We start from the raw sequence: 26,844 nt of genomic DNA, 5'->3' as shown, positions 1-26,844 counted from the left end.
TGAGGATTGCTCCATTGTCCATTCTTCTTATATTTCATGGGGGTTGGTGAATCTCCGGATTTAAGGCTGAGGTGGAGATAGCGTTCGGAAGCGAGATGAATCGGAGCAGAGTCGGAGGAGAGCGTGGGATGAGTTTGCTTGCTTATTTGCGTGAATCGCATGCGTATCAAGACTGAAAGCCACGTTGACATTTGATCTATAATAAGAAGGTTTTGGTATATTATGAATACAGCTAGCTGCACGCTTGGAAAAAGCAGCCTCTTTCACAGCTCCACTCTATCAATGTCGTACACCAAATGTGTCTGACTGAATCCCCTCTTGTCCAATCCAACAGCCCACATGAGATTCATGGCCATGGACATACCAAACTCCCGGAACCACAAGCCCCATGGAGTCGTCTTTCTTCGAGCCTTCCCATTCTGTGCGGCCATGGCGAAAATCTCATTCACCCGGGGCCGGCGGATCTGGTCATACTTTTCGAAGACCTCACGGAGTGGGCGATCGCGATCTTCAAGCAGACGTGATAGTAAGAACACATCCTCCAGAGCCATCGAGACGCCCTGGCCAGCATGAGGCGACATGGCATGGGCCGCATCGCCAACCAAGACGCACCGGCCTTTGGACCAAGTCCCGCCAGGCGGCAGCCGGTAGACCGGGTAGAACTTCAGGACGGAGGTGTTCGCGACGAGATCTCGGAGGGCATCGCCCCATTCCCCGCGGGCACTCTCAAGCATCCCACCGACCATCGCCTTGAAGCCATCCACTTCCTCCTTGCCGTGTGCCTCCCATCCATCGCGACTATCCCCCGAATCCGGGAGCGCAACCTCCCTCGAAAGAAAGAAGTACATCTCATCTCTGTTCGCCGTGCACGGATTCACAGCCAGAACCCCATCCTCTGTGTGCGTCGCCTCGAGGCCGAGAATCTGTCTCGTTGTCTCCGACGACAGATCCTTCGACGGGATGATAGACGCAAGTCCTGCAATGCCCGAGTACTCGGACACCAGAGCAGGATCCACGTACGAGCGACGCACAAACGAATGAATCCCATCACATCCAAGCAGCATATCTGCGGCATCAGTTGACCCATCCGCAAACTCCACTCGGACTTCATCGACATCCTCCGTGATGCGCGTGAGGTGCTTGCCAAAGCGGATCGGGATCGCGGCCTTATTGACGGCGTCGAGAAGCACATCTACCAGGTCTGATCGCTTGATGCGCATGTACCCAAACCCAGTCTGCTCGCGCGCCCATCCGACGTAATCTTGTGAGCTGACGATGTGGCCCTGCAAGGAATGCAGTGTCAGGTTCCTGCCGCTGGCGCCGCGCGTCGTGGCCGCGTCGTAAACGCCCAGCCGGTGCATGAGGCGCAGACCATTAGGCAAGATCCCAACGGCTCCTCCCAACGTTGTGGGCTCGGGGCGCAGCTCGTATAATGTGCAGGTAACGTCTGTTTGCTGGTGTAGGCGCAGGGCCGCGGCGAGGCCAGCGGGGCCGGCGCCGATGATGATTGCCTGGTATGCTTTAGTTGGATGGCCAAAAATGGAATGACCCGAGAAAAAGGGCTCACCTTTCTGCTGCCAGACATCTTCTGTGCGTAGTTCTTGATGATCTGAATAGATGGACAGGTGGAAATCATCGCGATTATATATACTTCCTGCTGGATCAGCGGTCCGCGGAGTCTAATCCCCATAGGGTAAGTGTTCCCGCGGGTCGGACTTGCGTGTTGGGCGCAAATTTAGAATTACCGGATTGATCGAGCGTACTTTGATTCCTGCGCAATCCTGTGCAAATTGGGAGCAAGCAGAGATACATGCTATCAAGGTCCCGTCCCCTTTTCGGTTAGAAAATAAAGTAGCGGAGGCTTTACGGTATCGGTATCCCCTGGTAGAGCGTGCCGGGAAATGATCTTCAAAAAATTCTGACGATATGTCGAGAATCGTCAAGATCACTTAGGATTGCTTTCAATCTTTTAGAATTCAGATCAATACACATAAAAGAACAAAGGATATCAACACAAAAGCCGTCAGATAATGGATTGCAGTAATGTGGATGGAGTCGGTCACTTGATCTAATCTCGCTCCTTATAATTCCTTTGTTGTATACTTTGCCACTCATCAGATTACCATGTATCTAAGTATGCCTAGTTGTAAGCATCGCCTGATCTCTTGTATAAGTTCCATTCACTATTACGCGTCTTTTGTTCTGTGTCTTAAGATCAGGGTGAGTTCTTGCCCGACTGACCCCCTGTTCCTTGCTTTGAGCCTCTTATAGAAACAGGAGGACGGCCCTGGATGCTAGAAGAAACATAGAAGGCAGAATCCTTGGGCTATATGTATTCTGGGGAGATGGATTGTGAGTGCAACTTCCCATGACAGTAGTGGTCCGATATTGCATACTTGTCCACCCAGAGCCTTGTTCTTCATACGGCGAACCTGGGGTATTAAGTTAGTCATATTCACTGGGCGTCTTTGCTGTAAGCCATACATATGAAAAGAGACTTGTATCCTCCCACGCCCTGATACGAAACTTTGGGGGTGGTCAGAGTCTGCTGAGGCATTTACATACTCGTCCCTGTTACCTAACGACCCCCGTTAGTGAATGGGCAGATAATTATATTTTGCTTGATATCCCAATCATTTTGATGACTCGTAGTGTGTAAGTATAAGGCTTGGGAAGTCTATAGGGAGATCATCACATAGACATTTAAAAGTTTCCAAGCCCGAGCCCTAGGGGATAGGTGATATTTCTTCTGGACAAGAATGCTCCGCCTTTGTTCTTGCAGGAATGTGGACTTTAAGTCATCTCTGCATTGCATAAGAGTATAGGTACGCTTTTGGCACCCTGGCTAGTGACATGTACAGCAACCCCTCTCAGGTTGCTCACATGGACAAGTGAAAATGCCCGGTCGTAGTAATAACTGAGAGAGCAACCTGAAAGTATCTAGGATTGAGATGTCCGTTCGACCTTGGGATATCAGAGAAAAATATATTTCCGCCCAAGTCACCTTAAAATATATCATTCTACCGCGTTATCCCAGCTGAGAGAGCATATAAGGAAGGACAAGTACATATGGGTCAGGGACAAATCACCAGTGGGGGTGAAGCAAGTGTAACCGATCTCTTTGTGTGTGGCTGCAAGCTATTTATAAAAAGTCTAGCCGGTCACAGTCTGCTAATCTACGGCAGCATCAGTCATCTGTAATTAGTAGAACTTCAAATGAAACTATTCCATATTTACTCCTCGGATGGACGGACTTGATCCATGAAAATAAGACCCTCGATGACTAGATATATACAGCAATCAGTCGATTTACTAGATCCATTGAAAATGCACTAAAGATGGAAGAGAATTGGCGACCTACGGGTGTAGCTACGGTCCTTTTGCCTTTTTTGTACATTCAGCCACGCTTTATTTTATACACTAGCGCATTTGACCTTGAGTGCTTCCTGGTCCGCAAAATAGACACTAGGCAGCCATGCATACTGCAATCACCGATGCCGCTGACTGCTTTCATCACATTAGCCGAATGGCTATGGTCCAATCACTATCCCTTCAGCATGTCACTCTTGCATGTATGTACAAGGAATCGATATAGTAAGCAACGCGGCTTTCGAATCTGCTCCACGTCGCTTTTTACAACACAGACGCCACTGACGCGCAGTCCCTGGAATTCAAATATATGCTATTCCTCGTCTCCGACGTTGTCCGTGGTCGAATATATATACAAGCCCTGTCAGGCTATGCTGGAACCAGTCCCATAATATAACTTTTGCGTAGATAGGAATCGCAACAAAAAGGACTAAAGCCCCACGTTCCCATATCGTGGATATACATACTGCTCCACGGCCCGGGCGTCCAATCACCGCTGGCCCCCACTGTATGTGGAGCCGGGCGATTTGGAATTCAAAGAACAGGCACATCATGCAATATCTATCACGCAGAAAGATTTGGAGTACAGCAGCAGTGTGGATATGTGTGCATCGCACATCTATGGATCGTACAGGTGAGACGAAGACTCTTTCATTGTTTGCACAAGTTGCCTTGTGCGCCCCTGGCGCTCGGATTCCAAATCAACCAAAGGCGAGCGATATCTTTAATCCCCCATGCAACCACCCTTTTCCTCCACTTTACCCCCCTGGGCCCCTCCTCACAACAGACTCCATCAAAAAAGATCCCAAATGGGGTGTCAAGATATATGCCAACAGAAAGAAAAAGAGATTCCCCGGTGAACGCCCGCGACCCAAGGATATCTGAGCTGAAAGTGAGAAAGAAAACAAATCAAAAGACAAGCAGAGACAGATATAGCGGGGCCACAGCAAATCCCGATCAGGAATCGAAAATCGGCCCATACGCCGGGATTCCGCGCGCCTCGAGCTCGTAAACAATTCGGCACGTCGTCTTAGGGTTACTGATCACGCACACCGCTTCCGCCTGAAAGGCCTTCACCTGACGCTTGACAATGGGGAGCATGTCGACGCGCCCATCTCGGTCGGTGTCCATGATGATTGGATCCGAGTCCATTCGGCGCACCAGCTCCATGACCCCCGGGCCGTATGTCTTCAGCGGGGCGCGGGTTTGCCAAATCACCCGCAGCGAAAACGGTCGGCTGTCGTCACCGAGAAAGGACAGGCAAGGCCCAATGCCGGACCCAGTGGTTACCAGAAGCACTCGCTGGAACACTCGCATCGCATATGCCACGCCGAAGATGGGCACCCCGCGCTTCCAAAGATGAGTAGGAGGGTTCTGGATGGTGTCTGCGGTCCAATCGCCGGCCTTGGAGACCAAGCAGGAGAAGCTTTGCTGCGGACCCGTGGGGCTGGGATCCGGGAAGGTCGCGAAGCTATGCCAGTCCCGCAGCGGCTGCTTTGACACCTGCAGGCCCTTGCCAAAAGTGACCTTGGTGTGCTCGAAGTGCAGCCGTACGGCGTGCGTGGAGAGGCGCTCGGCCCGCACCGGGACCTTTCGCAGCAACGACCATGGATGGACGATGGCTATAACGGTCACCATCAAGAACCAAAACGCAGGAAGCGTGACCAAAAACCGCCCGAGAGACTCGTGTTGCGCCCGGCTGACCTCGTGCGCGAACACCATCAACAAGGCCACGAACAGGGCCACGACAAGCCACGCCGTAAAACGGTGGGTGAGTTCAAAATAATCATGCCGCTTCACCCGGAACGTGGGGTATGCCACTGCAGTCATCAACACCAACAGGACAAGAATGAGATAAGCAATAGCGACCGGCGCAGCTGAAATGCTGACAGCTGGCGGGCTAGCCGGATTGGTCGCCGAGGGCGTCCAATAAATATGTGACAGCAGACCGACGAAGCCGATGTACCAGACAAGAGCTGCAATGCCGCAACCACTGTGGACGCCACCATAGTGGTAGACCTTGGCAGCCAAACGGCGCACTGGCATTGGCGCCGACCTGGGCAGCGAACACACCACCAGAAAGATGGCGTTGACGACCAGTGGCTGGCGAGCCAGACCGCAAGCCAGCAGATTGGCAGCCGTTGCGTTGACTAGGGCCAGCAGCTTTCGATCCGAGACCATGACGGCCACAAAGACTCCCACGTTGGCGAGAAACACCAACGTGAACAGACGACGATAGATGGAGAAGATGGTATATCGCAGGCCGGCAAAGCGCTTCGGCAGGCCCTCGGCATTCGGGGCTTGGGCCTCGAGGTCGATCGGCCGGCGAGAGTCGAGACTGGCAGACCCCATCTCCGTGGAGTGGTACTTCTCGAGTACCTTCTCGCCATCCGTGAGGGTCACCTCGCTAGGGTTTGGTGAATTGGACATGGCGAGAGTTACCACTGGCAAGGGCATGGATATATCGTTTTTCTCCGAGACCGACATGGCGGCAGAATCGGACAAGTGATCGAGTTCAAAAGGTGACTGAATTGAAACGAGGGAAGAGTTGGTAACTTGACCAGAGTGCCTGTCCCTCATGGGGGTTAGGGCAGGCAAGCCGGCTTATGGGAGGGGTAGTGGATTTCGGTCTGGTATATGAACGGCGAATGCACCGGGAAAGAGGATGGACGACACTCGGGACTGAAACTTGGTGAGGACCAGGGTATGACTGAGAAAAACAACACCGTTGAGCAGGCCGTGGGCGCCCTCTTGTTTCTGCTTCCTGCTTCAGCTCGCCTTGACATGCCTCCGCTCTCATTGCTGCCGATTCCAATCCGCCCCTCCTTCCCCTTGTCGAAGTCCGAATCATATTGACTCTTGGCAAGGTGTTCCTCCTCCCCTCCGAACCTGCTTTACCATTTCCATTCATGGGATGATGGATAGTGTATGACACTATCATGCCTAGACCAGATCCCGGTCGACTAGCCTGGCATCCATTGCCAATGAGCTCCCATGGCGGACCTCCCCTACCCTTACTTCAGCTCTCGAATGACCGTTCCCAGCAGGCTACGCCATCCGGATGGAGTCGTGGGTCTGGGACATCCGTGTCTGAGATAGCGTCTCGTCCCTGCTGTCGATGCGCCCTACCGACGGGATGGTCCGGAAGAGGGAACTATGCCAGCGAAGCCCCATCCTGGCGTCGTCAGATGTAACCCAATCACAATCGCAGCTCGCTCGAACGATCGTCGACCGAGGTCCAGCCCATGGGCAAATTGCTCACCTGCACTTGCACATCGCCACTGGGATTAGAATCCCAGATTCCTACCAGTTCCTACACGGGCCAGGTTGCATGCAACACGCCCGGAGCGGATCGACCACGGGCCGCATGACGACCCAATAATGCCCACACTACAAGGAAGATCTCCCAATTTCCTGAACCCGAGCGATTGGATCCGAGGGATGACGTTAGAGACATCAATCTCTCGAGTCGAATGAGAAACCCCTGCAGCCGAGCAGAAGAAAGCAAAGGGCGGAGACCGATGCAGATGAATGGAAAAAAAGAAAAGGAAAAAGAAAAAAGAAAAAAAAAAAAAAAAACCAGATCTATGATGCAGAGAGACAATGGGCTCTGTTATCCGAACGTGGGTAGCTCGGCCCATGCATGTGCCCCCTGCTATGTTTGTGTTTGCTGTTTCCTTTTTCCAGTTGCTGTGAGGGCGATCATTGCTTACAGCGGGGTTCTCAGTATTCTCCCAGCAGGTGAGCCTGGCCAGTCGCCTGGAGAGAGATCAAGTGGATCCTTCGACGCGGTCCTGGACGGAGAGGGGTGCACGCTGCATGATGTGTGGCGCTCGTTGTCACTAGTCTATCTGGAACTGAAAGAGCAAAAGTTCCAACGGGGATGCGTGGTCACGGAAGGGATGGGAAAGGAGCCTAAGGAGGGGGGTGACTCGATCCTTTCCTCACTTTGGACGAGCGCAGGTGGAATGCAATGCGATGGCTTCGGCCAGGGCGATGAGCCCATGGACCGAGAAAAACAGCAACCCTGGTAGACGACGGGACATGGCATGAGTGGAGTCAGCTCTCAGACGCTACGCCGGTCGATTGGGCAGAGGCGAGAGGCTCGGCCAGCATCGAGGAAGGGCCGCGCCGACCGCAAAGCTACCGGTGGAAAACCCGGTCCCAGATCTTGACGAGGTCCGCTCGTGGCGATGCCGATGTGGCGAGTAGCCAATGGCAGCGTGAGCCTTGCAGAGCCGGAGTCGCGGGCGCCGGGGATGCGCGAATTGGGGATTTTAGGTTATGGGGAACGAGCCGATAGATTCGATCTTCGATCTTGGTAGTGCGTAGTCCCGGCGATCCGAGATGCCCCATCAGCAGGTGTCCGAGGAGGCATCGCAGCATCATGGAAACGGTGTGGAGTCGAGATGATCGCCCGGGAACTCCAAATAATCGGCCTCGCCAAGTCCACCAGCGTGATCCGAGCTTGTGGCTCAGCTGGATCAATCATGAAAGGGCTGAGAAACTAGTTGTCGCTCCCGCAGTGGACGCACCACTAACATTAGCGCGAACCCGTTCGGTGGAGCTCTGCACGAACTTGTTCCTCGCCTCAATCACATCACCAATCCCCATGACACATACACTTGCGGTGGGCTCCGGGCTTCCGGGTGAATGATTTTTTTTTCTCGTGTGGGGGGGGGGCAAAGGAGGTTGGATAGGATATCATATTGGGTGCGAACAACTATTGAAGTTGCCAGTGGTGACGAAAGGGCAAATGATTTGGAAGGAGAGAGGAGCCGGGGAACTGGGAAATTAGTGGACCCGGATGGTACTTTGGAGATAGAGGACGAGGCCCGCATGGGGCATGTACCTGTATAGGAAAAGGGCCCCCAGAGGTGATTACCTCAGCCGGGTATTCCAAATCGCGCCTTCCTCCACCGCCAGACCCGGGCAGGATCGCGCTTGCCTCAGGAAATCAAATTGTGTCCGCGACAATTTGCCATGTAGCGCGTATCACCCAGAGTGGCCTATATAACGAACTGTCGCAGGGGGGGAAAGTGCCCAAGCAGAGCCCTGTCTTCCCCCCCCCCCCCCCACTGTTCAGCGTTGCTCGCTTCGAGCTCGATTCTTTATATACTCCAATATCCTCCCAGTCCCCTGCTACCACTCACCCCAATCTCTTCCCTTTCTCGCATCCGTCCAGCATCGTCATGGGTTATTGGAATCCCTCGGTCTCCGTGCCCACGGACTCGACAGATCCTCTTCTTCATCAGGATCTATATACCGATCTATTGACCTTTACGTTCTGTGGCCCCGCTCCTTATAACCAGAACCAGCCGCTGTTTATTGATGCCGAGGATGCCTCTCGGTCTTTCACGGCGGCGCAGTTCCGTCAGCTGGTTCGGACCCTGATCGCCGGCTTCAAAGCGCACCATGTACAACAGGGCGATTGTGTACTCCTACATCTAGGGAACAGTGTATGTGCATTCGGATCGGCCTGGTTGGAAATCGCAAGGCTCCGGAGAATACTGACCCAGTCGATATCCATAGATCTTATACCCGGCCCTCTTCTTTGGAATCATTGGCGCCGGTGGCGTGTACATGGGCTCGAATCCGCGCAGCCAGCCTCAGGAATTAGATCACATCGTGGGCATGGCAGAACCCAAGATGATCCTTACCTCCCCTGACGCCTTGCCGACGGTCCTCGACGTCGCAGCCGGACGAGGCATACACCCCGAGCAAATCTGCGTGGTGGATGAGCGCGCCATCGACCATTGCGCCCAGCTGTTCGTGTGGTACGAACAAGGGTATGCCCTTCGGACGGATCTCTTTGCCATGAGCGGCGGTGATGCGCGACACCAAAACTTCGCCCACCTGCTTTGCTATGGTGAAACCGACTGGCTCATGTTCACCGATCCGATGACCGCGCAAACCACGCCCGCTGCCATGTTCTCGACCAGTGGCACCGGTGGCCTGCCCAAGGCGGCGATTCTGTCCCACCATGCCATCGTGTCCCACCACCGTGCGATCCATTACGATGTGCCCTACCCGGTCATCCGGCTGATGTCGCTGCCCATGTTCCATCTCTTTGGTGCACTGTGGACCCATTTGTTCCCCGTCCGCTACGGTCATCCCCTGTTCGTCCTGCCACGCTTTGAGATGACTCAGTTCCTGGCCACCGTCCACCAATACCAGATCTCGGAGACGTACCTGGTTCCAGCGGTTGTCCACTCCATCAACCGTTCTTCCCTGCCGGTGGCCAATTATCTGACGTCGCTTCGCTACATTGGTGTTGCGGGTGCTCCCATTGACGGACAGGCGATGCTTGAGCTTCGCAACCACCTCCACCCCTTGGCATATGCTTGCCAGCTGTGGGGCATGACCGAGTGCGGTGTCATCTTCCAGACTCGATATGGTCAGCGTGGCAGCCCGGGCAGCATCGGAACGCGCCTTCCGGGGTACGAGGCACGTCTGCTCGATCACGATGGCAGGGTCGTGCAGCATGATGACCGAGCAGGCGAACTCTACGTTCGAGGCCCTGGTCTGCTGATGGCATATAAAGGCCGCCAAGATGCGAAGGACTCGCAGGGATGGTATCGCACCGGCGACGTCGCTTATGTGAAGCAAGGACATTATTTCATCGTCGGGCGCACCAAGGAGCTCATCAAAGTCCGAGGGTAAGTTATCCGTCCACCCCACCATATCAAGTCAATCAGAGTGCTAAAATTCCTCCTAGATGGCAAGTTGCCCCGGCCGAAGTCGAGGCCCTTCTTCTCCAGCACCCTGGTGTCAGCGACGTCGCGGTGACAGGAGTCAACCTGAAGGATGGTAGTGGAGAGGTGCCTCGCGCCTTTGTGGTCCGGTCGCGCGATCCGTCAGTCAACCGATTGACCTCGGACGAAGTCTACCAGTTTGCCCGGACCCGGCTGGCAAGCTACAAGGCCCTTGACGGTGGTGTGCTCTTCGTGGAAGAAATCCCACGGACAGCCAGCGGCAAGATCCAACGTTTCAAGCTGTCGCAGATGAATACTTACCGCGAGATGGTCGCGTCGCTTCTCTCCCGCTTCCCAGGCGATGACGGCTCGGTCCCTGCGACACGTCCCCTGCCCACAAGTTCAGACGCTCCTACTGTCGGCGTGGCGCCTGAGGGCCGTGTCACGGTCTGAAAAAACGAGCACTACAACAGGCGTTTGGAATTTGGTCATTCTCCCGTCATTCATCTATCAGTTATCTATTCGCACTGGGAAAGCAGTGATGGCGTTATCTCTCAGGAAGGCATTTGGTTTGAGCATTTGGTGTTGCATTTACCATGGTTTCGGGTGGCTCATATGCTTACGATCTCCGGCTGCTAAGGTTATCACGACAGATGTTCTCATGGCTGTACTTGGACTGCGTGGAATAGACATGGCGTGAACATTCCCATATAATGTACTTAGGTAGCTATATTATTTGTTCTATTGCATTATTCCCATTACGGGTCAATCTCGGGATTGTGTCAGATCGAACTTTCTCCAAATGCTGTCTTATCCATACTCCTCCAGGGCTGTGTCCTCGACTGAGAAAAAAGCAAAGTTTCGAGGCACAGCTGGAAAGAAATCTTCATCGTGCGGCCAGATGCATGCATTCTTTGTTATTGCCACGCGGCCCAGCATCGCGGCTGAGATGCGCCGCGATCGATGCCGTGTAACTCGACGCGTGCCAGGGTTCTGGGTTCGGCATTTACGGTAGTGTGCACCGCCACCGATCGTGGTATGCAGGGAGTCGATATAGGGCTGTTTGGGGCTCTGACGGTTGTTGATTGGTTTGTGGACGAGGGGAGGTATATTCCATGGAAAGTAGGGCAAGAAGAACCCTTACATAGGTAGATAGGTAGAGAGGGATTCCCCCCAACGGCTTGAAACAATACAAATTCTCATCTGGCCTGCCTGGCCCATTTCTGTTTCGAAGACATTTTCGGCTCGTGCGTAATATTAATTATTGTTTGAGAACACACAGCCCTATCGGGGGTCGTGAATACTCGGATTCCGTCGTCAATTGGATCGGTTCGGAACGTTTTATCCTCCCCTCCCCTCATAGTTGATAAATAAGATAGACTATCTATCTATAAGCTTTCGAAGTTCTTAAAATATAGAAGAATCTGATTACAGTCGCTGGGCTGGTATGTCCAATCACCTGTCTTTACTTAAATGACAAACCAATAACATGGACTACAACACGTCCGTAGGCCCGACAAGAAGACGAGTAGATACCACGCAAGCGTGAACTGCCCCCTGTCACTCGCATGGCGCAAGCAAAGCGGCACTCATGATTGGCTCGCGCGCTGAGATCCGGAGAAAGTGGGACTGTTGTCCAGTAATACTCGAGCCAAAGACGCCCGCGCATGCTACTGGGAATACCCTTCACTTTCATTCCACCACGTCAGTAGTCGCAATGCATGGAGACCAAGATAGCCGCCGGCCTAGAGTAGCTTGCTTCATCAAAGATGCACATGGTCAGGTTCAATCGTTCATGACGTCAAGGATTGGCTACAGAAGACAGGGCGCTCGAGCCGCCCAAAGAGTCTATAAATATGGCTCAACTTCCTCCCATTCCTCAATTTTGCCGACCGTGAAGAGCCTCATATCTCTATATTTCCAGCCATGGTCGTGCAATTCTGTGAAGACTGCGGCTACTTGCTGCCAATGGCGGCTACAGATAAGATCACCTGTGATTTATGTGGGAAAGTCGCGAAAAGTGTGCCACAAGGGCTTTCCTCCGCTTCCTCCGGGCTGACATGGACTTCCAGATGAAATGCTCACCCACGCTCACGTTTCTTCGTCGACCAATTTCCCCTCGAGGCTTCGAGACAAACTTCGTTCCCAAACACAAACCGTCTCAGCAAAAGACCTTGGAGATGGCCCTATCACGGAAGTGGAATGTCCTCAGTGCTCACATAAAAAGGCTACTTGGTCCGAAGCGCAGCTGCGCAGTGCTGATGAAGGAAGCACCATTTTCTACTGCTGTATGCAGTGCAGACACAGGTATTCCTGAACCTCCCCCCCAAGAAGGGAAACAGAGCACAATTTTGACGTTATCTTCTAGATGGCAGGAAAATAACTGAGTCGGCAAATTGGATACATGAGCCAGTCATCAATTTGGGCTTTCTTCATTTGTGAACCTGGCCGCCTGTTCTACTGGAAGGGTCTCAAAACATCCTACTCGTCGGTAGGAGGATCGATTCAGGCAGGGAATAGACCCATGGGAGGTATGCGCCGATGAAGACAGTCGGTCCTGCCGCCTTTACTGGCCTATACTGAGGAGAGGCACACAGCAATAAGAGATAAAAAAGGGGTGCATGCTCTGTAACTATCTGCAGTAAACCAGAATTACTGTAGGAGATATGTGGTCACCGAGCTAACCTAATTGTGGACCTGCTCCTAGCTGTCCATGACAACCATCTCAACTTGTATGATCAGACCATTTCCCCGCTACACTATGTGTATTAGGCTATTCACTTTTGCAGTGCATACTTGAGCTTGACAGCTACGGAGCAGCGTCGAGGGCTAGTGTAACCACTAGACAAAAACAAAAATTAGTTAGTGGTACCACTATTATGTAGCGTTCACGTCAAGCCACGCCTTTAGCATTATTGACATGATATCGGAAGTCGATAGCACCTCAGAGGGTCCGCCATCAGCGTTGCGGTCGAAAGCATAGCGTAAGATAGCACCAATATTGGCCGCTTTCTCGGCCATAGAACGAACGTTCTCCCGACGCAGGCCGCCATCATCCTCGATTCCCGAGACGGTCCAGAATTCGGTCCAGAACGCCCCCCAGAGCCGTGGCCGGCAGGTATAATTGTACCAGCCACTGAGACTCATATATCCTGTCATCAGGAAGAGACAGTCTAACTCAATGCCGAAAGGTTGCACCGTCGCGAGGGACCAGTCGACGATGCCTGTGATTTCGTATGTGTCTGGATTGACGAGGATATTGGTTTTGGAGAAGTCCCCATGCGTCAGGACCTGAGGGTATTCACTGGTGAAGAGCAGCGGTAGGATAGTTTCAAGTCCCAAGATAATCGAGATCGGTACTGCAGCTGATGGCGATACCTTCAGGACCCCTAGCCTGCGGGCTATTCCGGCCTGGCACTCGACGCGAGTCTGAGGCTCCATAGGCTGAGGTGTGGCCCAACACCGAGCGAAGTACCTGGACATTGAACGTTAGCCACTAGATAGGTCCGCTCTGCCAAATAACGGTAAGTAGCAGGAGAGGGAAGTGGTGATTATACCTAGCGAGATGCATTGCGAAGCAAATATGCTTGGCTTCTTCATCAGGACCCATGTCCGCTTGGTAGCTAAGTGTTTCCAGACACGCCACTCCTGGTAGTAAGGGCATACTGTAGACACTGAGTGGTGGATCTGAGCCATTCATAATGCCGTGGTTTTCTCGCGTGTGGCACTAGGCATCCGTGAATCATCTGAGCGAGTCTGACTACCTCCTCATCGAGCCTGGACGGTGATTGTCGGAAAGACAAGACGATGCTTTCGTTATGGTGTTAATCCTGACTCTGGGTCCTGGTGCAGACGACGGTGTAGCTCAACGACCCTGGGACATCGACCGGATGGACTTCTGACGCCTGAGAAATGGAAAGGGCAAGTCGGTCGCATTGACTCCGTGTCGGGGATTTGCGGGCCATGAAAAACTCATCGATGAGTTGTTCCGCCCAAGATTTCTCAATCATTTCACAGCGAAGTCCCAGGTTTCCCCAGGTGTAGCAGATAATGGGAGACCAAGATAGCGTGGCAAACTTTGGGCTGTCCTGGATTTGATGTCGGAATAGGCGGGGGACCTCGCATTGATAGTTGATCTATTCAAAGCCCCTAATTGGCAGATTGTCGGAATAAGCAATAGTGCGCGCCCGTCGGACTTCTCACGTCTTTGTTTTTCAACATTTCGTTTTGAGCTATCTCAGCGCGAGATCCAAGGTGCCTCGGTTCTTACGGGGTGCATTCACCACACCTCCCACAACCTTGATCATGAGATCTTCTATTCAACTCTCTTTTGTCCCCCGCATACAGGTTATAGTTCCACATGTTCCACCATAATTTGACAGAAGAACATTTCAAAATGAGAATTTCCATCTTTTGGACGCTTTCAAGCACTGCAGAAGAGTATATTTACTATTCAAAGGCGCGGCTATGGTCATTAGAAGGTATCCATACCGCTAGCTTCAGCTCGAGAAGCCGGAACATATCGATATAGCGGCGTAGCCACATGAAACACGTTTTCAGGAATTCGCCGAGGGACAGGAATTGATGCCTTCACCAAGCTGAGCATTCAAACAATGCCGTATCCCATCCACCAAACTCCCCAAACCAACGGCCCCAGTGCTCCCAGAACAGCCGGGCCAAAGGACATCTCCAGAATACACCAGATCCACATCGTACCATATGCAGGGGCCTTCTTCATCACAGCGTAGTAAGGCTCGCCATTCGTGATGGTGATCAAATGCACCCCTAGCACCGCCGCGATGGGAAGGAAGATAATCGTCCGGAGGGCAGGCGGGAACAGCAGACGCCCAAGGAAGGATAGGGTCAATTTATCCTGCGTCAGCGGGAGCAGCGAAACGGGCTGTGCATTCGCGGCAGCCAGAAACCTCAAGCTCCCCCGTAACTTGAACGCGACAATGTGGCCATGGGCAAAATGGATGAGGAAGGTGAGGAGGGGGAAGACGGTGGTGACGGCGTCTTTGAGGAGGCGGGGGACATCGGTGGATTCGGCGTATTGGTGTGCTGCGAGGTAGGCGAGGGTAAGGTGGAGAGTGGTGAGAGGGAAGGCGAGCAGGACGGTGTCGATGAGTGGTGGGAGTGACTTTTCGATCTCGGACTCGTCCTCCTTGTCGCTTTCGCCGGTTCTGGACTTGTGTTTGCCCCTGTTCACCGGAATCTGGCTGTTGATGTCGGCGTCGGTGTCCACGAGGGCGCCTGACGCGTCCACGGTCACAAAGCGCGTTCCCTTGGGCTGTGATGGCAGACCCAGTCCAACTGCTGATCCCGATGTGGCTGATGAGGCCGCTTGTTGTGCCAGGAGCTCATTCTGGCGTTCTGCAATGATGTCATAAAGTGTCTTTTGCTGGTCTGTTTTCTTAGACGGGTTGTCGCGTGGTGGGTGGGCGAGGGGGATGTCCGAATCAGATGTCATTGGAGATGTCGCTGCTGCAGCGCGGCGCTGCTTTCGATTCCTTGGAGGATCCATGTGGGGGATGTCGGGGGAGAATCGGGAGATCTGGAGATCTGATTTGGATGAGCTGGCGGAAAAGCTGAGGTGGGTCGGCGATAGACCGGAGTTAAGGCGCTCAATGGCTCGTCCAATTGGAATCAAGTTTGCCTACTACTAGAAATCAAAACAGGAACGATAGACTATAGACTAATTAAAAGATGATTCCCAGGCTCAACAGAAAGTGTGATGTATGGAAGTACATTTCCCATCTTGGGTGTCACTTATCCCAGTGGGGAATTGGATATGCCTGCATTCAACATTTGTTGAATATTCCACCTAGTAGTCGTCCACTGGACACCATCTAAGCAGTCTGTTGGAGTCGTACCGAGTTTGTCACCCTCCTCATCAGAAAAGAGTAGAACCGGCACATTCCTAGATGAACTTCGGGGGCTATCAGGCATGATAACATCGCTGTGCTACCCAAGTGCCTGTCGAAGGTATTGAAAGTTGTGTAATCTTTCGCTCAGTCCACCGGCTCCCCAAAATACTACCTATGCTCATTGAAGGGGGTGCCCTCCCGTCGTTGCGTATGGCATTTGTCCATGCTTTGGACATCAAAGTTACACAGCCAACTAGTGTCGTTCTACACATGAATCTATCTTTACGCTTTTGCAAGAATTAAGAATTTCACCTATCGCAGATCCAGATTCGAGTTTTTGACTTTAGTCTATGCCGCAAAATACAACTTGTAAGTGGAACTATCATGAACATTCTTCGCCCCAATCTCACCCCTTCTTTTAACAGCTTCATCCATGACCAGTCGGCAATTAAGAAGAATTATGCCGTAGGTAACTCCTGTCGACCTCGGCAAGTATCAGAAACGGTCCGGGGGATATATAGCATCCTACGTGAACTACTTGACTGTCTCAATTAGTAGTCCTCATTTATCTAATTTTTTTTCCTAGGACGCTCTCGCTAATTCTATCTTCCTATACAATACAGAATCATGATCATCCCTATCTGGCACGCTGTCTGGTTGATCGTTGGAGCGGTAGCTAAAATACTTTCTGAGAGATGTTGATAAGAACTAACAAGCAAACAGTTCCTTCTCCATCGCGTTTGCCTCGTCCTCTATCGACTCTTCTTCCACCCCTTATCCCATTTCCCAGGCCCAAAGCTTTACGCGGCCTCATACCTTCCCTACCTATATCAGAACAAGATTGCCGGAACCTTCGTCAAAGATGTTCTTCAAATTCATGAGAGGTATGGTCCAATCGTTCGCATCTCTCCTAACCAGCTCGCCATCGACGGATCCATTGGGTGGCCCGAGGTCTTCGCCCGTCATGCGAGCGTCCCCGAGTTCGAGAAGACACCGACATTCTACGGCCCGAGAAACGGAATCGGCATCTTACCTGCTCGCCACGACGATCACCAGCGCCAGCGCCGCCTGATAGCGTACGCCTTCTCTGCGGCCGCCTTGACGGAGCAAGAGTCGTACCTCAAACACTACATCGATCTCCTGATGCAACGCCTGAAAGACCGCGTGCTCGCGGGGGCCTCTGTCGACATGACCAGATGGTACAACTATCTGACCTTCGATATCATCGGGGAACTGGCATTTGCCGACCCGTTCTATTGCCTCGAAAAGTCCGACTACCACCCCTTGATCGCCATGATCTTCAGCGGCATCCGGGGTAACGCCCATATATCCTTCTTCGAGCAGTACCCGCTCCTGCGTCCACTGGTCAACTTCATGGCGACAAAAGACGACATGGAGAAACGCCGACAGTATTACGCGATGGCTCGCGCGAAAACGGAGAAGCGGATTGCCCTAGGCGCCGACACCCGCAAGGACTTCATGACTTACATCCTTCGCAATAATAAGGATGGGACGGGCATGACCCATGATGAGATTCTTGCCAACGCGCGCACGCTCATCGGCGCAGGCAGTCATACGACGGCATCCGCCTTGGCCGGGCTGACCTTCTACTTGACCCAGTCCCCCGAGGTGTACAGTAGGCTCGCGGAAGAGATCCGGTTGACTTTCACGTCCGAAGAGGATATCAACATGAAGTCGACTGCCGCCCTGCCGTTTCTCCATGCCTGTCTCGAAGAAGCCCTCCGTATCTACCCGCCGTTGGCAGAGACGCCCCCGAGGGTTTCACCCGGTGCTTTTGTGAACGGCCAATACATTCCTAAGGGGGTTCGGCTCTCCAGTTCTTCGGGGTTGTGAGAATGAAGAAGCGTCGCTGATGAAGCTAACAGACCTCTGTATCGGTTTACCAATGGGCCACGCATCATTCACCGCGCAACTTCACCGACCCGGACCGATTCGCTCCGCAACGCTGGCTTCCGGCCACACACCCTTTCTATGATTCGCGGTATGCATCTGACAATAAGGATGCTTGTAAACCGTTTGCCGCAGGACCTCGCGATTGCATTGGCAAGTATCTTGCCTATGCCGAGATGCGAATGGTCGTGGCCCGGCTGCTGTGGAACTTCGATGTCGAGTTGCTGGATGCACAGCTGGATTGGGTGACTCGTCAGCGAGTATACATGGTCTATGAGAAGGGGCCGCTAATGATTCGGTTGAAGCAGAGGGCCGGACTTGAGGTCTGAATGGGCAGTTAGGGAGATAATATTATGAGGATAAGCGTGTAATTGTCACATCTAGTACGGCCCTCCTTGTTCTCCGAGAGTACCACAAGCGGAATCTAGCTGGATATCTAGGCTGATAGGAGTAAATGTTGTTCTAGAGGTGGTGAAGACCTCTTCATAGAGAAGTCGTGCGGGGCGAACAGGCACTGTGCTATCTGCTTTCCACCACCACTAGGTTGATATCGGCGAAAGAGAGTAGTGTAGGAGGCAGATTTCACCGGGTCGTGACGAACTGTCTCGGCCATCTGCATAGCTAGTGCTTATATTATGATTACCTGGTTCAAGAACTCCAGCCATGGGCTATCATGTTGACCAAAGTTCTGTGCAAGGAAACGGACCGAGTGGATTTCCGGGTCATGACTCCTGAAGCCACAGGGCTCATTCGCATCACCACTATATTTGAAAAATAGCAGAAAATGATTAAACTAATCCTTAGCGAGTGAAGTACATATAGGCCCTTTTAGCTTCTCTTATCCTTACCCGTCGACTTGCCACACCATCCATTATTTATTAAGACATGCCCGGGCACGTAACCTTACTATTGAGCCAAAAATCGATAGTATGGATCGCTCTGAAGATCGATAGCCCAGAACCGATATATATGTAGCGTGCGTGTTGAATTCCTTTACCACTGGCTTCAGACAAGTTCGCCACGTTTTTCTCATCTTCTTTCTCTAGCCTTAGCCGGCCTGGTAAAGGGCAGGGCCGGCAACCACGTGGGGATTGATCAAGCTCAGGTTGAACGGGGTCAGGACTGGGTTGCTGTCGGTGATAGCAATAAACACAGTGCCATTAATGGCCGGGTTGCCCTGATAAGTCTCCAGATCGGGCTGGATAGTGTATCCGCGAGTGCTATTGCCACCAGTACGCAGGGTAGTATATGTCACGTTGAGTTGCGACACCCAAGCAACATACCGAGCGCTGCTAGCTTGAGTAGACGTGACGTAGCTGTTGTTGGGACCGACTGGCTTGCCAGGGGTTTCCCACTGTAGCGCAACCCGACGACCCGGGAAAGAGAGTGGCGTGTAGTTTTCAGAGACGGCCGGGGCGCCGCAGTCGCTGTTGAAGTTGGATCTCGAAGAGTTGGAGTTCTTGACAACATTGGTACCGGCTCCCAGAGTGTTATTGACCGCGGAGCTATTTCTACCAGCGGTAGCAAGACTAGGTTGGTTCAGGATCGTGAGTGATGGGAAGTTCTGCCACACCAGTCGAGTTTGGTCGCTGGGACAGGAGCTGATGTAAGGCGCCAGCAACGTCCATGCCCAGGACTGTGGCACGCCAACCTCAAACCACACCGGCATCGGGAACAGACCCTCGAACTGGCGGAAAATCATCTGCTGCCGCGCCTCGGTGGTGATAGATTGCGTCAGAAGCGTAGCCGCCTCACGAGAATCAAGATGGGCCAAGAACCCATACACGCCGGACTCGCCAAAGCGAGTGAGCTTCTGGCAGAAGTCGATGAACTCTGCCACTGTCGTGTATGGATAGACGTAGGCACACTGCTGGGGTGCCTCAGCACCGAGGATGTTGCTCAGCATGGTCGCATGCCCGACTTCCTGCTGCGCCATGAATGCAATCAGATCTCTGTCTGCAGACGTAAGACCAGCAGACTTGAAGTCCTCTTCAGAAAAGCGTCTCAGTCCATCCTGGAACAAGTCAAGCTCAGTCCATTCTTGGTACAAAGCGAGAGCCTATCGAGAGAGTTAGTACTACTTCCAATAGCGCCAAAAAAATACCTTGGGGCGTGATGCGTACCAGAGATTCATAGTCAAAATCGCTTTTGACATTATAGACAGGGATTGATCCATTTGTGCCAACACCTCCTGCTGGATAATAGGGGGCTGGCTCAGCATTGTGAAGATTTCCGTCACTGGGATACGTGGTAGCCGCAGGAGCCACACTGCCCCGACTGATGCCGCTCCCAATGGAAGAAGCAGTCAAGGCCCCAGTGACAGTTGGAGTTCCACTGAACGAGGTGTGTGGCAAAGACCTCGGGTGGCTTCGCGTCGGTGGTGCTGAAAGAGAAGCCGAGGAAGGAACCAAAGACGAGTTCGAAGATGTCGGAGAGGCGGATGAACTTGTAGTCGTTTGTTGACCAGCAGAGTTGAAGGGCAAAGATCCCAACACACTCAGAAACAGGAACGAATTCCACTTCATGGTCGCAAAAATTAGACCGATTGTCGACTAAAATTAAGGTCCCTTTCTACTCCGAATGAAAAAGGGTCTCTCCAGGGGCGACGCAGTAGTCGAAATCCTCCGGACGGACACGGCTGTTGTCGACAGTACATATATGACTGGGGCTAGGAGTAATCGTCACCGCCAAAAGACAGATTCTGACGCAACTGGTGGACAGATCTGCCAAACTGGTTGGGCAAGGCCCAATCGAAGCCATGAGCAGCCTGGAGGGCAAAGGATGTATGATTCAGTGATGGTATAGCGCGGGACGACCGCATAGGTTGGGTAACTAGGACGCCACTCATGAAGTCAATGACATCGTCCGAGATTCCAAATGCGTCGCAGCAATCGCACAAGGAGGAGCTAGAGCGTGGTGATACCTGAAGTCAACGTCTGATCATGGTTGCAAGTGGGACAGAATCCGAACCGGTCAACGGCTGCCTCGGCACTCCGTTGAAGTTTAATTCTGGCTCTTTTCCCCGAGCTTCGATGCTTGCGGGAGACGTTCTCAAGCACGATTGGGAACTGCAGCTAAGTAGCATCCCCGCAATGCTGTCATACACTCACTCCAACTCGTTAGGAGTTTGCACGTTTGCCGGCCAAGAAGCTTGTTGCCTGCGGCTGTCGTCGGATCGAGTTGGCTAGTCAGATCCACCGCTGCAAGATTGGCAAGCCTCGCACTGTCATGTCACAGCCGTTTGATAATGGAGTGGGATCTATGTCATCCAGTTGAAAATCCAGAGGGCTCATACACTCCGGCTTGTTCACTCCCGAGATCGCTGTGGATAATTCGGGGAGAGCGGGCCGGCTCACCCCGGCGATGACGTCGATGCATATCCGGGGTGCTTCGGGAGAAATAGTTAACCACACGCATTAAGGGCCTCCCTCGGTGCGGGAGCCGCCGGGTAATTGACAACATGAAAGACCGAATGTCAAAAGAAGAGTTATAGGCGGCGGGATGGGCATTTCACCTGTCGCAGCATTCAACTCACCCCAGATGCTTGACCCATTGGGGGATATTGGGATGTCTCTCTTGGCTACATGAAGAACCCCAGAAAGCTTGTCTTGAAGAACTGGATCATGTTCTATCTTGCGAATCGTGGTCGCAGTTCTTCAAGTTTCAAAGGGGGCACCGCCATTCAGCTTCAAAGCATTCCTTGCGGGAGGCAGAAGGTGGCAGTGGTCTTGGTCAAGCGTGCGCATGAAGTCAAATGAGACATCTCGGTGGCTTATGACTCTCAGGACACGGTGAACGGGATAATATCGTGATGCCACGACGAGACGATGCACTTCAATATGCCAGGGCAGCTATTGCGGGTGGAGAATGACGATATCGCAACTGCGAGCGGGGAATGAAGCTTACCAACCACTCTATTCTCCGCACGACCAGTTGTGATTCACCCAGACACACCAACCCATCAACGCATCCAAACGCATCTGATTATGTCGCATTTGCAAACCTCGCAGCTATTCTCGGTCCAGGACCGCGTTGCGGTCATCACTGGAGGAGGCAGCGGTAAGAATGTGCCTTGGTGAAAGAATCCAGGGACGGTCATGTTGACACCACCCACCAGGACTGGGCCGTATTATGGCCCGCGCTCTCGCCGTCAACGGTGCCTCGAAGATCTTTGTTCTTGGACGACGCGAAGATGTTCTGCACGAGACGGTAACTTTGAATCCCGAAAGCACCGTTATTCCCGTACGCTGCGATGTCACGTCGAAAGAGTCTCTGGAGGCGGCTTATCAGGCTGTGGCGGCCCAGACTAGTCACGTCGACATCCTGTTCGCCAACGGTGGCATCATGGGCCCCATGATGCGCTCGCCCCAGCCAAAGGAGGATGGGTCTTTTCCGCCGCTCTCCGAATTCCGGGACGCGCTGTACGGCGTCCCGATGGACGAGTTCAACAAGGTGCTGGATGTGAATGTGACGGGCGCGTACTACACCGTACTGGCATTTCTGCCCTTGCTTGAGGCCGCTAACCGGCGCCGACCTGCTACGCAGCCTGGCGTCCTGGCCCCTCCCACTGCGCTGGTAGTGATCACCAGCTCGATTGCAGGATACATTCGGAAGCCCCCTTTCAGCTTTGCATACAATGCCTCCAAGGCGGCTGCCACACATCTGGTTAAGATGCTGTCGAGCAGTCTCGCGCCATACGATATTCGAGTTAATGGGATCAGTCCCGGATTGTACCAGTCGGACATGTCCGGCCATATCTTTAAAGACCAGGGCGTAGAGGGTGGTGGTATCTCGGATGAGTCAGTGTCGCGTGCACTGGTCCCCTTGGGTCGAAGTGGAAGTGAGCAAGATTTTGCTGGCTTGATCGTCTGGCTGGCCAGTGCCTCTGGCGGATACTTGAATGGCAATATTATAGTCACGGATGGTGGTCGGGTTGGGTCAGTGCCTGCTTCTTACTGATGACTATCCTGTCTGTTGTCGATGCCAGGGAGCCAGTTGTTACGTTGGCTTCTCAATCTTGGGTAGCTTGCTATCATGAGACATGGCAAGACAATATACGCAGGACATATTATATTGCAAAAGTTCCCCCAGTAGAAACTTGGACGCGTCGACAGCATCAGCCCTCGCAAGCAAGGCATCAAAACAGAACCATCGACGTAGTGCCAATCAAATGCCGCTTTCCCATTCTTCTACTTGGAAAGATTTGACGGCGGCACAGATGCTATGAAGATCAGGACTTATGTACCCAGAGCTCCTGGGTACCTACCAAATATATGCGGATGTCAAGATGGTTGCATCGCCGACAGAATATGGACTGTTGGACCGCTGATAACTCCATAGATTTCATCTGTGCAGAATGGGTAAGAACCGATCCTTGAACTTCCTCCATTATTGGTCAAATAGTCGCTGCAAGACGTTGGTGCAAATAGTCTCCTGCTGTGATATCTGAGTATTTCTTGTTCACTTGGATATCTTCACCATAGGTTCCCGGAAGAGCCTCGATCAGCTTGTCGGTATTGGGGTTGCAAAAATACGCAATGCTGTATCGGGCTGGATATGAATCGGATGGATGATCCCCTTCATCATTGATCGCCGGCTTATGGGGCTCGATCACCCGATGGCGCGTGCTCTTGATAGTATCGTTCGACCAGCGCGCCAGGAGGTCCCCAGCATTCACAACTATGGTATCAGCAATGGGCGTCGCATCCACAAAAGTGCCCCTCGGGCTGCGAACCTGAAGCCCGCCGTGTCGATCCTGGAAAAGTAGCGTGATGGAGCCATAGTCACTATGTTCTCCTGCCCGCACTTGATTCGGGTTCTTCTGGAAGATATCCTTCCGGACTGGCGGGTAGTGCAACAGACGCAGATTATTGTCGCCCTCATCGACGAACTCGTCAAAAAAGTGTTCGGGTAAGTTCATGCCCAGAGCGATGGCACTCATAATCTGTCGGTGAAGGTTCTTGCACGTCTCAAAAAAGGAAAGCATCGTTTCCTTGAAGTCCCTGCCCTCGTCATCGAGATGGTCGGGCCAACGGTTCGGCAAGCCATCAACTCCTTCCCGACCAATCTCCATCGTCTCTTTGAGGTCGGGTACAGCTTCCCGCATACTGCCAATCTCTCCTGTTTGTTCGAGCGAGGCGAGCTTCTCCCGCCCAACAGCTATGTAACCACGGTTTGACTGCGGGGTTGTCCAGCCCAAACCGTCCTTCTGAGCCTGGGGTCGACCGAAAAAGCGTGCAGAGGAGGCAAAGACCCGAGATACCACAGAGGGTGGGATGCCATGCGCCTTCAGGTAGAGAAACCCGGAGGTTTTGAAAGCACTGGTGATAGAAAGCGCCACGGCATGCTTATCAGAGGGGGTCCCTGTGAAGAATGGACCGAAATCGATGAGCTACGGAGATAGTGCATGAGCTTTTTTCCCGGCAGACCCCCTTCAAAAAGGCAAGGTCGAAGATGGAGCTTACAGGTATCACCAGATCGTCTTTCTCCACAGCCGTACAGGTGGGGTGGATGTCTTGGGGAGCATTGGCCATTCTGCACAAAGAACTTCGAAAATGATTGCAACGCCAGGTTAAACACAAGAGGACGTAATACCACGAAAGATTCGTTTGTAGAGCAGAAAGGAGAGAGAGACCTGCAGAAGAGAGGGGAAGATAGTAGGAAGATAAGAGATGGAGAAATCGAGATAAGCTTTGCCAGCGTGACCTGACCGTTGCGAACAGTGATTTCTGTTGGCAGGATCTACCATACATCATGTTCATGTTCTACCATATCTCGGCCGCATCCAAGGTCTATTTTTTGCAGACCGACATACATGGTGAACAGATTCCTTGCATTATCACATTTTGCACGACCGTTGAATGGGCAAATACTTGGCTTCTCTCTCTTCGATCATTTTGACCACGTTAGGCTGACCATGACTACCATTGTCCTTCTTTTGGAATCATAAAGGCCTCTGCGGGGTGCAAAGAAGTTGTATGGATCCCGCACGGCCTTCAGGAACTTGATGAGTCCGACAAAGTCGCAACAGAAATATGCCCTCTGCATCAACAGAAAGCTTGTCGAGTGCGATATCCATCGTGGTCTTACCAATTTGAACAAGATTTTCCCTGGTCCATTGATAAGTCGCGATATCCCCGATGCGGAGTTGGCGATATAGTAAAGTCCAGCGTGGCCTTGGACAATTCCATTGGCGAATCGGAAACCTCTGTTAGCAACCACCTGACATTTGTCAGTTTCTGTTCGACGCTCCCATCCCCGATGAAAAAGCTGAGATCGCGGAATGGGCCTGGGTCCGGAAAGAATGGTGGTTGGTCATGAAGAGCGTGTCAGCATCAGCATTCACGGGTAGAATATTGGGCGTGACCAGAACTTCGCTGTGGACGAGGAATTGGGCTCCGTTTTTGAGGTCAGAGACCTGCACCGAACTTTCTTCCGTTCAGAGGCTCACCGGTGGACGAGTCCAAATGGTTTCTGGTTGATCAACCAGAATCACACTCAGTTTCCAATGCGATGGGCGTCGAATCAGACCAAATCCACCGCGCCTAAATAGCTGCTGGAGAAGTTCAATGGCTGCGACATCGGGAGACCATCCTTTCCCGAAAGATCAATGTCTAGGACTGTAATGTGATTAGGGCCGTTTCTCGCCGAGGCATTGTGTAGTAATTAGCCCCAGGATTCCACCCCGAACGCGATTGAATGCTGGCACAGAAAACATAGTCCTTCCGTCCGTCGAGCCAGATATCTTCGCAGCCCGCCAAGAGCGGGTATCAGATGCGGTTGCTTGCTTCACGGGAAATCCTCAATGGGCTGAGCCACGCGGTAGATATCTCAACGAAATGCTAGGGCGGATATAGCCTCAGTAGGCGATAGTAGTGCAAAGCACGATTCCGGCCCATTTCAGGAACGAAAGCCTTCTGCCGGGCGATGGGGTGGTTGGGGCCCTGGTGGATACCGGAAAGAATGGTGGGATCTGGGGGGGTGAGGTCTTCATTTATGATTGACTCGGCACGATCAACGTTTCGATGTCTGGCAACATTGCATCCCCCAGGTACAAAGCATTGAGAATTAACCTCCGCTTCAGCGATTCGGCTCGAGTGGCGTTGACTGCATGTTTAGACCTGATCGGACTAACGGGCTGACAGCGGTGCATTTTAGCGCCCCGTAGATCCTAGGGGGCTGAATTGAATGTTGACGCCTTCGAGTACCTTCGACGATAGATCCAGTGCAAGACGATCCATGCCTATGTCAGTCATGAGCGTTGCTCTTCGATCGTGCGACCCCGCTGACCAACGGTGAGATGGAGAGGGGGATGGAGAGCGATAACGGTGGAATCATCAGCGCCCATTAATAAGCTTTGGACGGATATATGCACCCCAAAGCCCCTCTGCTCAACATTATTCCTCACCCGCTCTCTCTCCCTAAGCTTCCAGCTTCCAACTCGCTTCTATCTTCTCTTGACCCTCTCAGAGATTCATCTCACATCGACCACCATGCCTCATTTCTCCATGGTCATCTACCCCAACGAGCCCGACCTCCAGTTCGACGAGGAATACTACATGAAGACCCACATGCCTCTGGTGGACCAGACCTGGAAGTCATACGGTCTGACCAGCTGGAAGGTCAACAAGTACACTCAGGCCCTCGACGGTACCCCGGCCAAGTTCCGCATCGCCGCTCATCTAGTGTGGGAGAACGAGGAGGCCATGCACAAGGCCTTGAAGGACCCCAAGAGCTCCAAGGTCTTTGCGGATATCCCCAACTTCACCAACGTCAAGCCCATTACCTTGGCCGGTCCTGACCTCTAGGCGCATGATCGGATGACCGAGGGACTTCAGCATGGATCTGTGAGTGTACCTTGACTCGATTTGCAGATTCGGGGTCAACACTCTAATGCTGATCGGGTTCCAGTAGAGAGTCATTGCCTCTCAGTGAGAGCTCCCATCTCGGGAATCTCACATACGGAGTGAGAATGCGAGGGAAATGGCCATGACATGAGAACC

At 52.7% G+C, this 26,844-nt stretch overlaps 10 protein-coding genes across 10 annotated transcripts; 4 read left to right on the top strand and 6 right to left on the bottom strand.

Moving 5' to 3' along the window:
* Nucleotides 1–263: 263 nt before the first annotated feature.
* Nucleotides 264–1,636, bottom strand: N7459_003174 (FAD-dependent oxidoreductase; the record flags this gene model as incomplete). Its single annotated transcript, XM_056942358.1, has 2 exons — nucleotides 264–1,511; nucleotides 1,568–1,636. 2 exons carry the CDS (start codon nucleotides 1,634–1,636, stop codon nucleotides 264–266), a joined length of 1,317 nt encoding a protein of 438 aa, XP_056802241.1.
* A 2,690-nt stretch (nucleotides 1,637–4,326) lies between these two features.
* Nucleotides 4,327–5,799, bottom strand: N7459_003173 (integral membrane protein TmpA; the record flags this gene model as incomplete). The annotated part of the gene is made up of 1 exon (XM_056942357.1): nucleotides 4,327–5,799. One exon carries the CDS (start codon nucleotides 5,797–5,799, stop codon nucleotides 4,327–4,329), a length of 1,473 nt encoding a protein of 490 aa, XP_056802240.1.
* A 2,762-nt stretch (nucleotides 5,800–8,561) lies between these two features.
* Nucleotides 8,562–10,517, top strand: afeA (adenylate-forming enzyme AfeA; the record flags this gene model as incomplete). Its single annotated transcript, XM_056942356.1, has 3 exons — nucleotides 8,562–8,828; nucleotides 8,902–10,028; nucleotides 10,088–10,517. 3 exons carry the CDS (start codon nucleotides 8,562–8,564, stop codon nucleotides 10,515–10,517), a joined length of 1,824 nt encoding a protein of 607 aa, XP_056802239.1.
* A 2,424-nt stretch (nucleotides 10,518–12,941) lies between these two features.
* N7459_003171 (uncharacterized protein) lies at nucleotides 12,942–13,674 on the bottom strand (the record flags this gene model as incomplete). Its single annotated transcript, XM_056942355.1, has 2 exons — nucleotides 12,942–13,539; nucleotides 13,622–13,674. The coding sequence occupies 2 exons, from the start codon at nucleotides 13,672–13,674 to the stop codon at nucleotides 12,942–12,944; spliced, it is 651 nt and encodes a 216-aa protein (XP_056802238.1).
* Nucleotides 13,675–14,670: 996 nt separating this feature from the next.
* N7459_003170 (uncharacterized protein) lies at nucleotides 14,671–15,588 on the bottom strand (the record flags this gene model as incomplete). Its single annotated transcript, XM_056942354.1, has 1 exon — nucleotides 14,671–15,588. One exon carries the CDS (start codon nucleotides 15,586–15,588, stop codon nucleotides 14,671–14,673), a length of 918 nt encoding a protein of 305 aa, XP_056802237.1.
* Nucleotides 15,589–16,558: 970 nt separating this feature from the next.
* Nucleotides 16,559–18,171, top strand: N7459_003169 (cytochrome P450; the record flags this gene model as incomplete). Its single annotated transcript, XM_056942353.1, has 3 exons — nucleotides 16,559–16,603; nucleotides 16,655–17,755; nucleotides 17,818–18,171. The coding sequence occupies 3 exons, from the start codon at nucleotides 16,559–16,561 to the stop codon at nucleotides 18,169–18,171; spliced, it is 1,500 nt and encodes a 499-aa protein (XP_056802236.1).
* A 719-nt stretch (nucleotides 18,172–18,890) lies between these two features.
* N7459_003168 (ferritin-like domain-containing protein) lies at nucleotides 18,891–20,367 on the bottom strand (the record flags this gene model as incomplete). Its single annotated transcript, XM_056942352.1, has 2 exons — nucleotides 18,891–19,901; nucleotides 19,966–20,367. 2 exons carry the CDS (start codon nucleotides 20,365–20,367, stop codon nucleotides 18,891–18,893), a joined length of 1,413 nt encoding a protein of 470 aa, XP_056802235.1.
* A 1,461-nt stretch (nucleotides 20,368–21,828) lies between these two features.
* On the top strand, nucleotides 21,829–22,801 carry N7459_003167 (SDR family NAD(P)-dependent oxidoreductase; the record flags this gene model as incomplete). Its single annotated transcript, XM_056942351.1, has 2 exons — nucleotides 21,829–21,901; nucleotides 21,960–22,801. 2 exons carry the CDS (start codon nucleotides 21,829–21,831, stop codon nucleotides 22,799–22,801), a joined length of 915 nt encoding a protein of 304 aa, XP_056802234.1.
* Nucleotides 22,802–23,237: 436 nt separating this feature from the next.
* On the bottom strand, nucleotides 23,238–24,375 carry N7459_003166 (isopenicillin N synthase family dioxygenase; the record flags this gene model as incomplete). Its single annotated transcript, XM_056942350.1, has 2 exons — nucleotides 23,238–24,233; nucleotides 24,307–24,375. 2 exons carry the CDS (start codon nucleotides 24,373–24,375, stop codon nucleotides 23,238–23,240), a joined length of 1,065 nt encoding a protein of 354 aa, XP_056802233.1.
* A 1,959-nt stretch (nucleotides 24,376–26,334) lies between these two features.
* N7459_003165 (uncharacterized protein) lies at nucleotides 26,335–26,649 on the top strand (the record flags this gene model as incomplete). Its single annotated transcript, XM_056942349.1, has 1 exon — nucleotides 26,335–26,649. One exon carries the CDS (start codon nucleotides 26,335–26,337, stop codon nucleotides 26,647–26,649), a length of 315 nt encoding a protein of 104 aa, XP_056802232.1.
* Between the last annotated feature and the right edge of the window lie 195 nt (nucleotides 26,650–26,844).

The sequence above is a fragment of the Penicillium hispanicum genome, assembly GCF_028827665.1.
Source record: "Penicillium hispanicum strain IBT 35686 chromosome Unknown utg000003l_segment0_segment0, whole genome shotgun sequence".
Taxonomy (NCBI): domain Eukaryota; kingdom Fungi; phylum Ascomycota; class Eurotiomycetes; order Eurotiales; family Aspergillaceae; genus Penicillium; species Penicillium hispanicum.
This window is presented reverse-complemented; position numbering and strand designations above follow the sequence as displayed.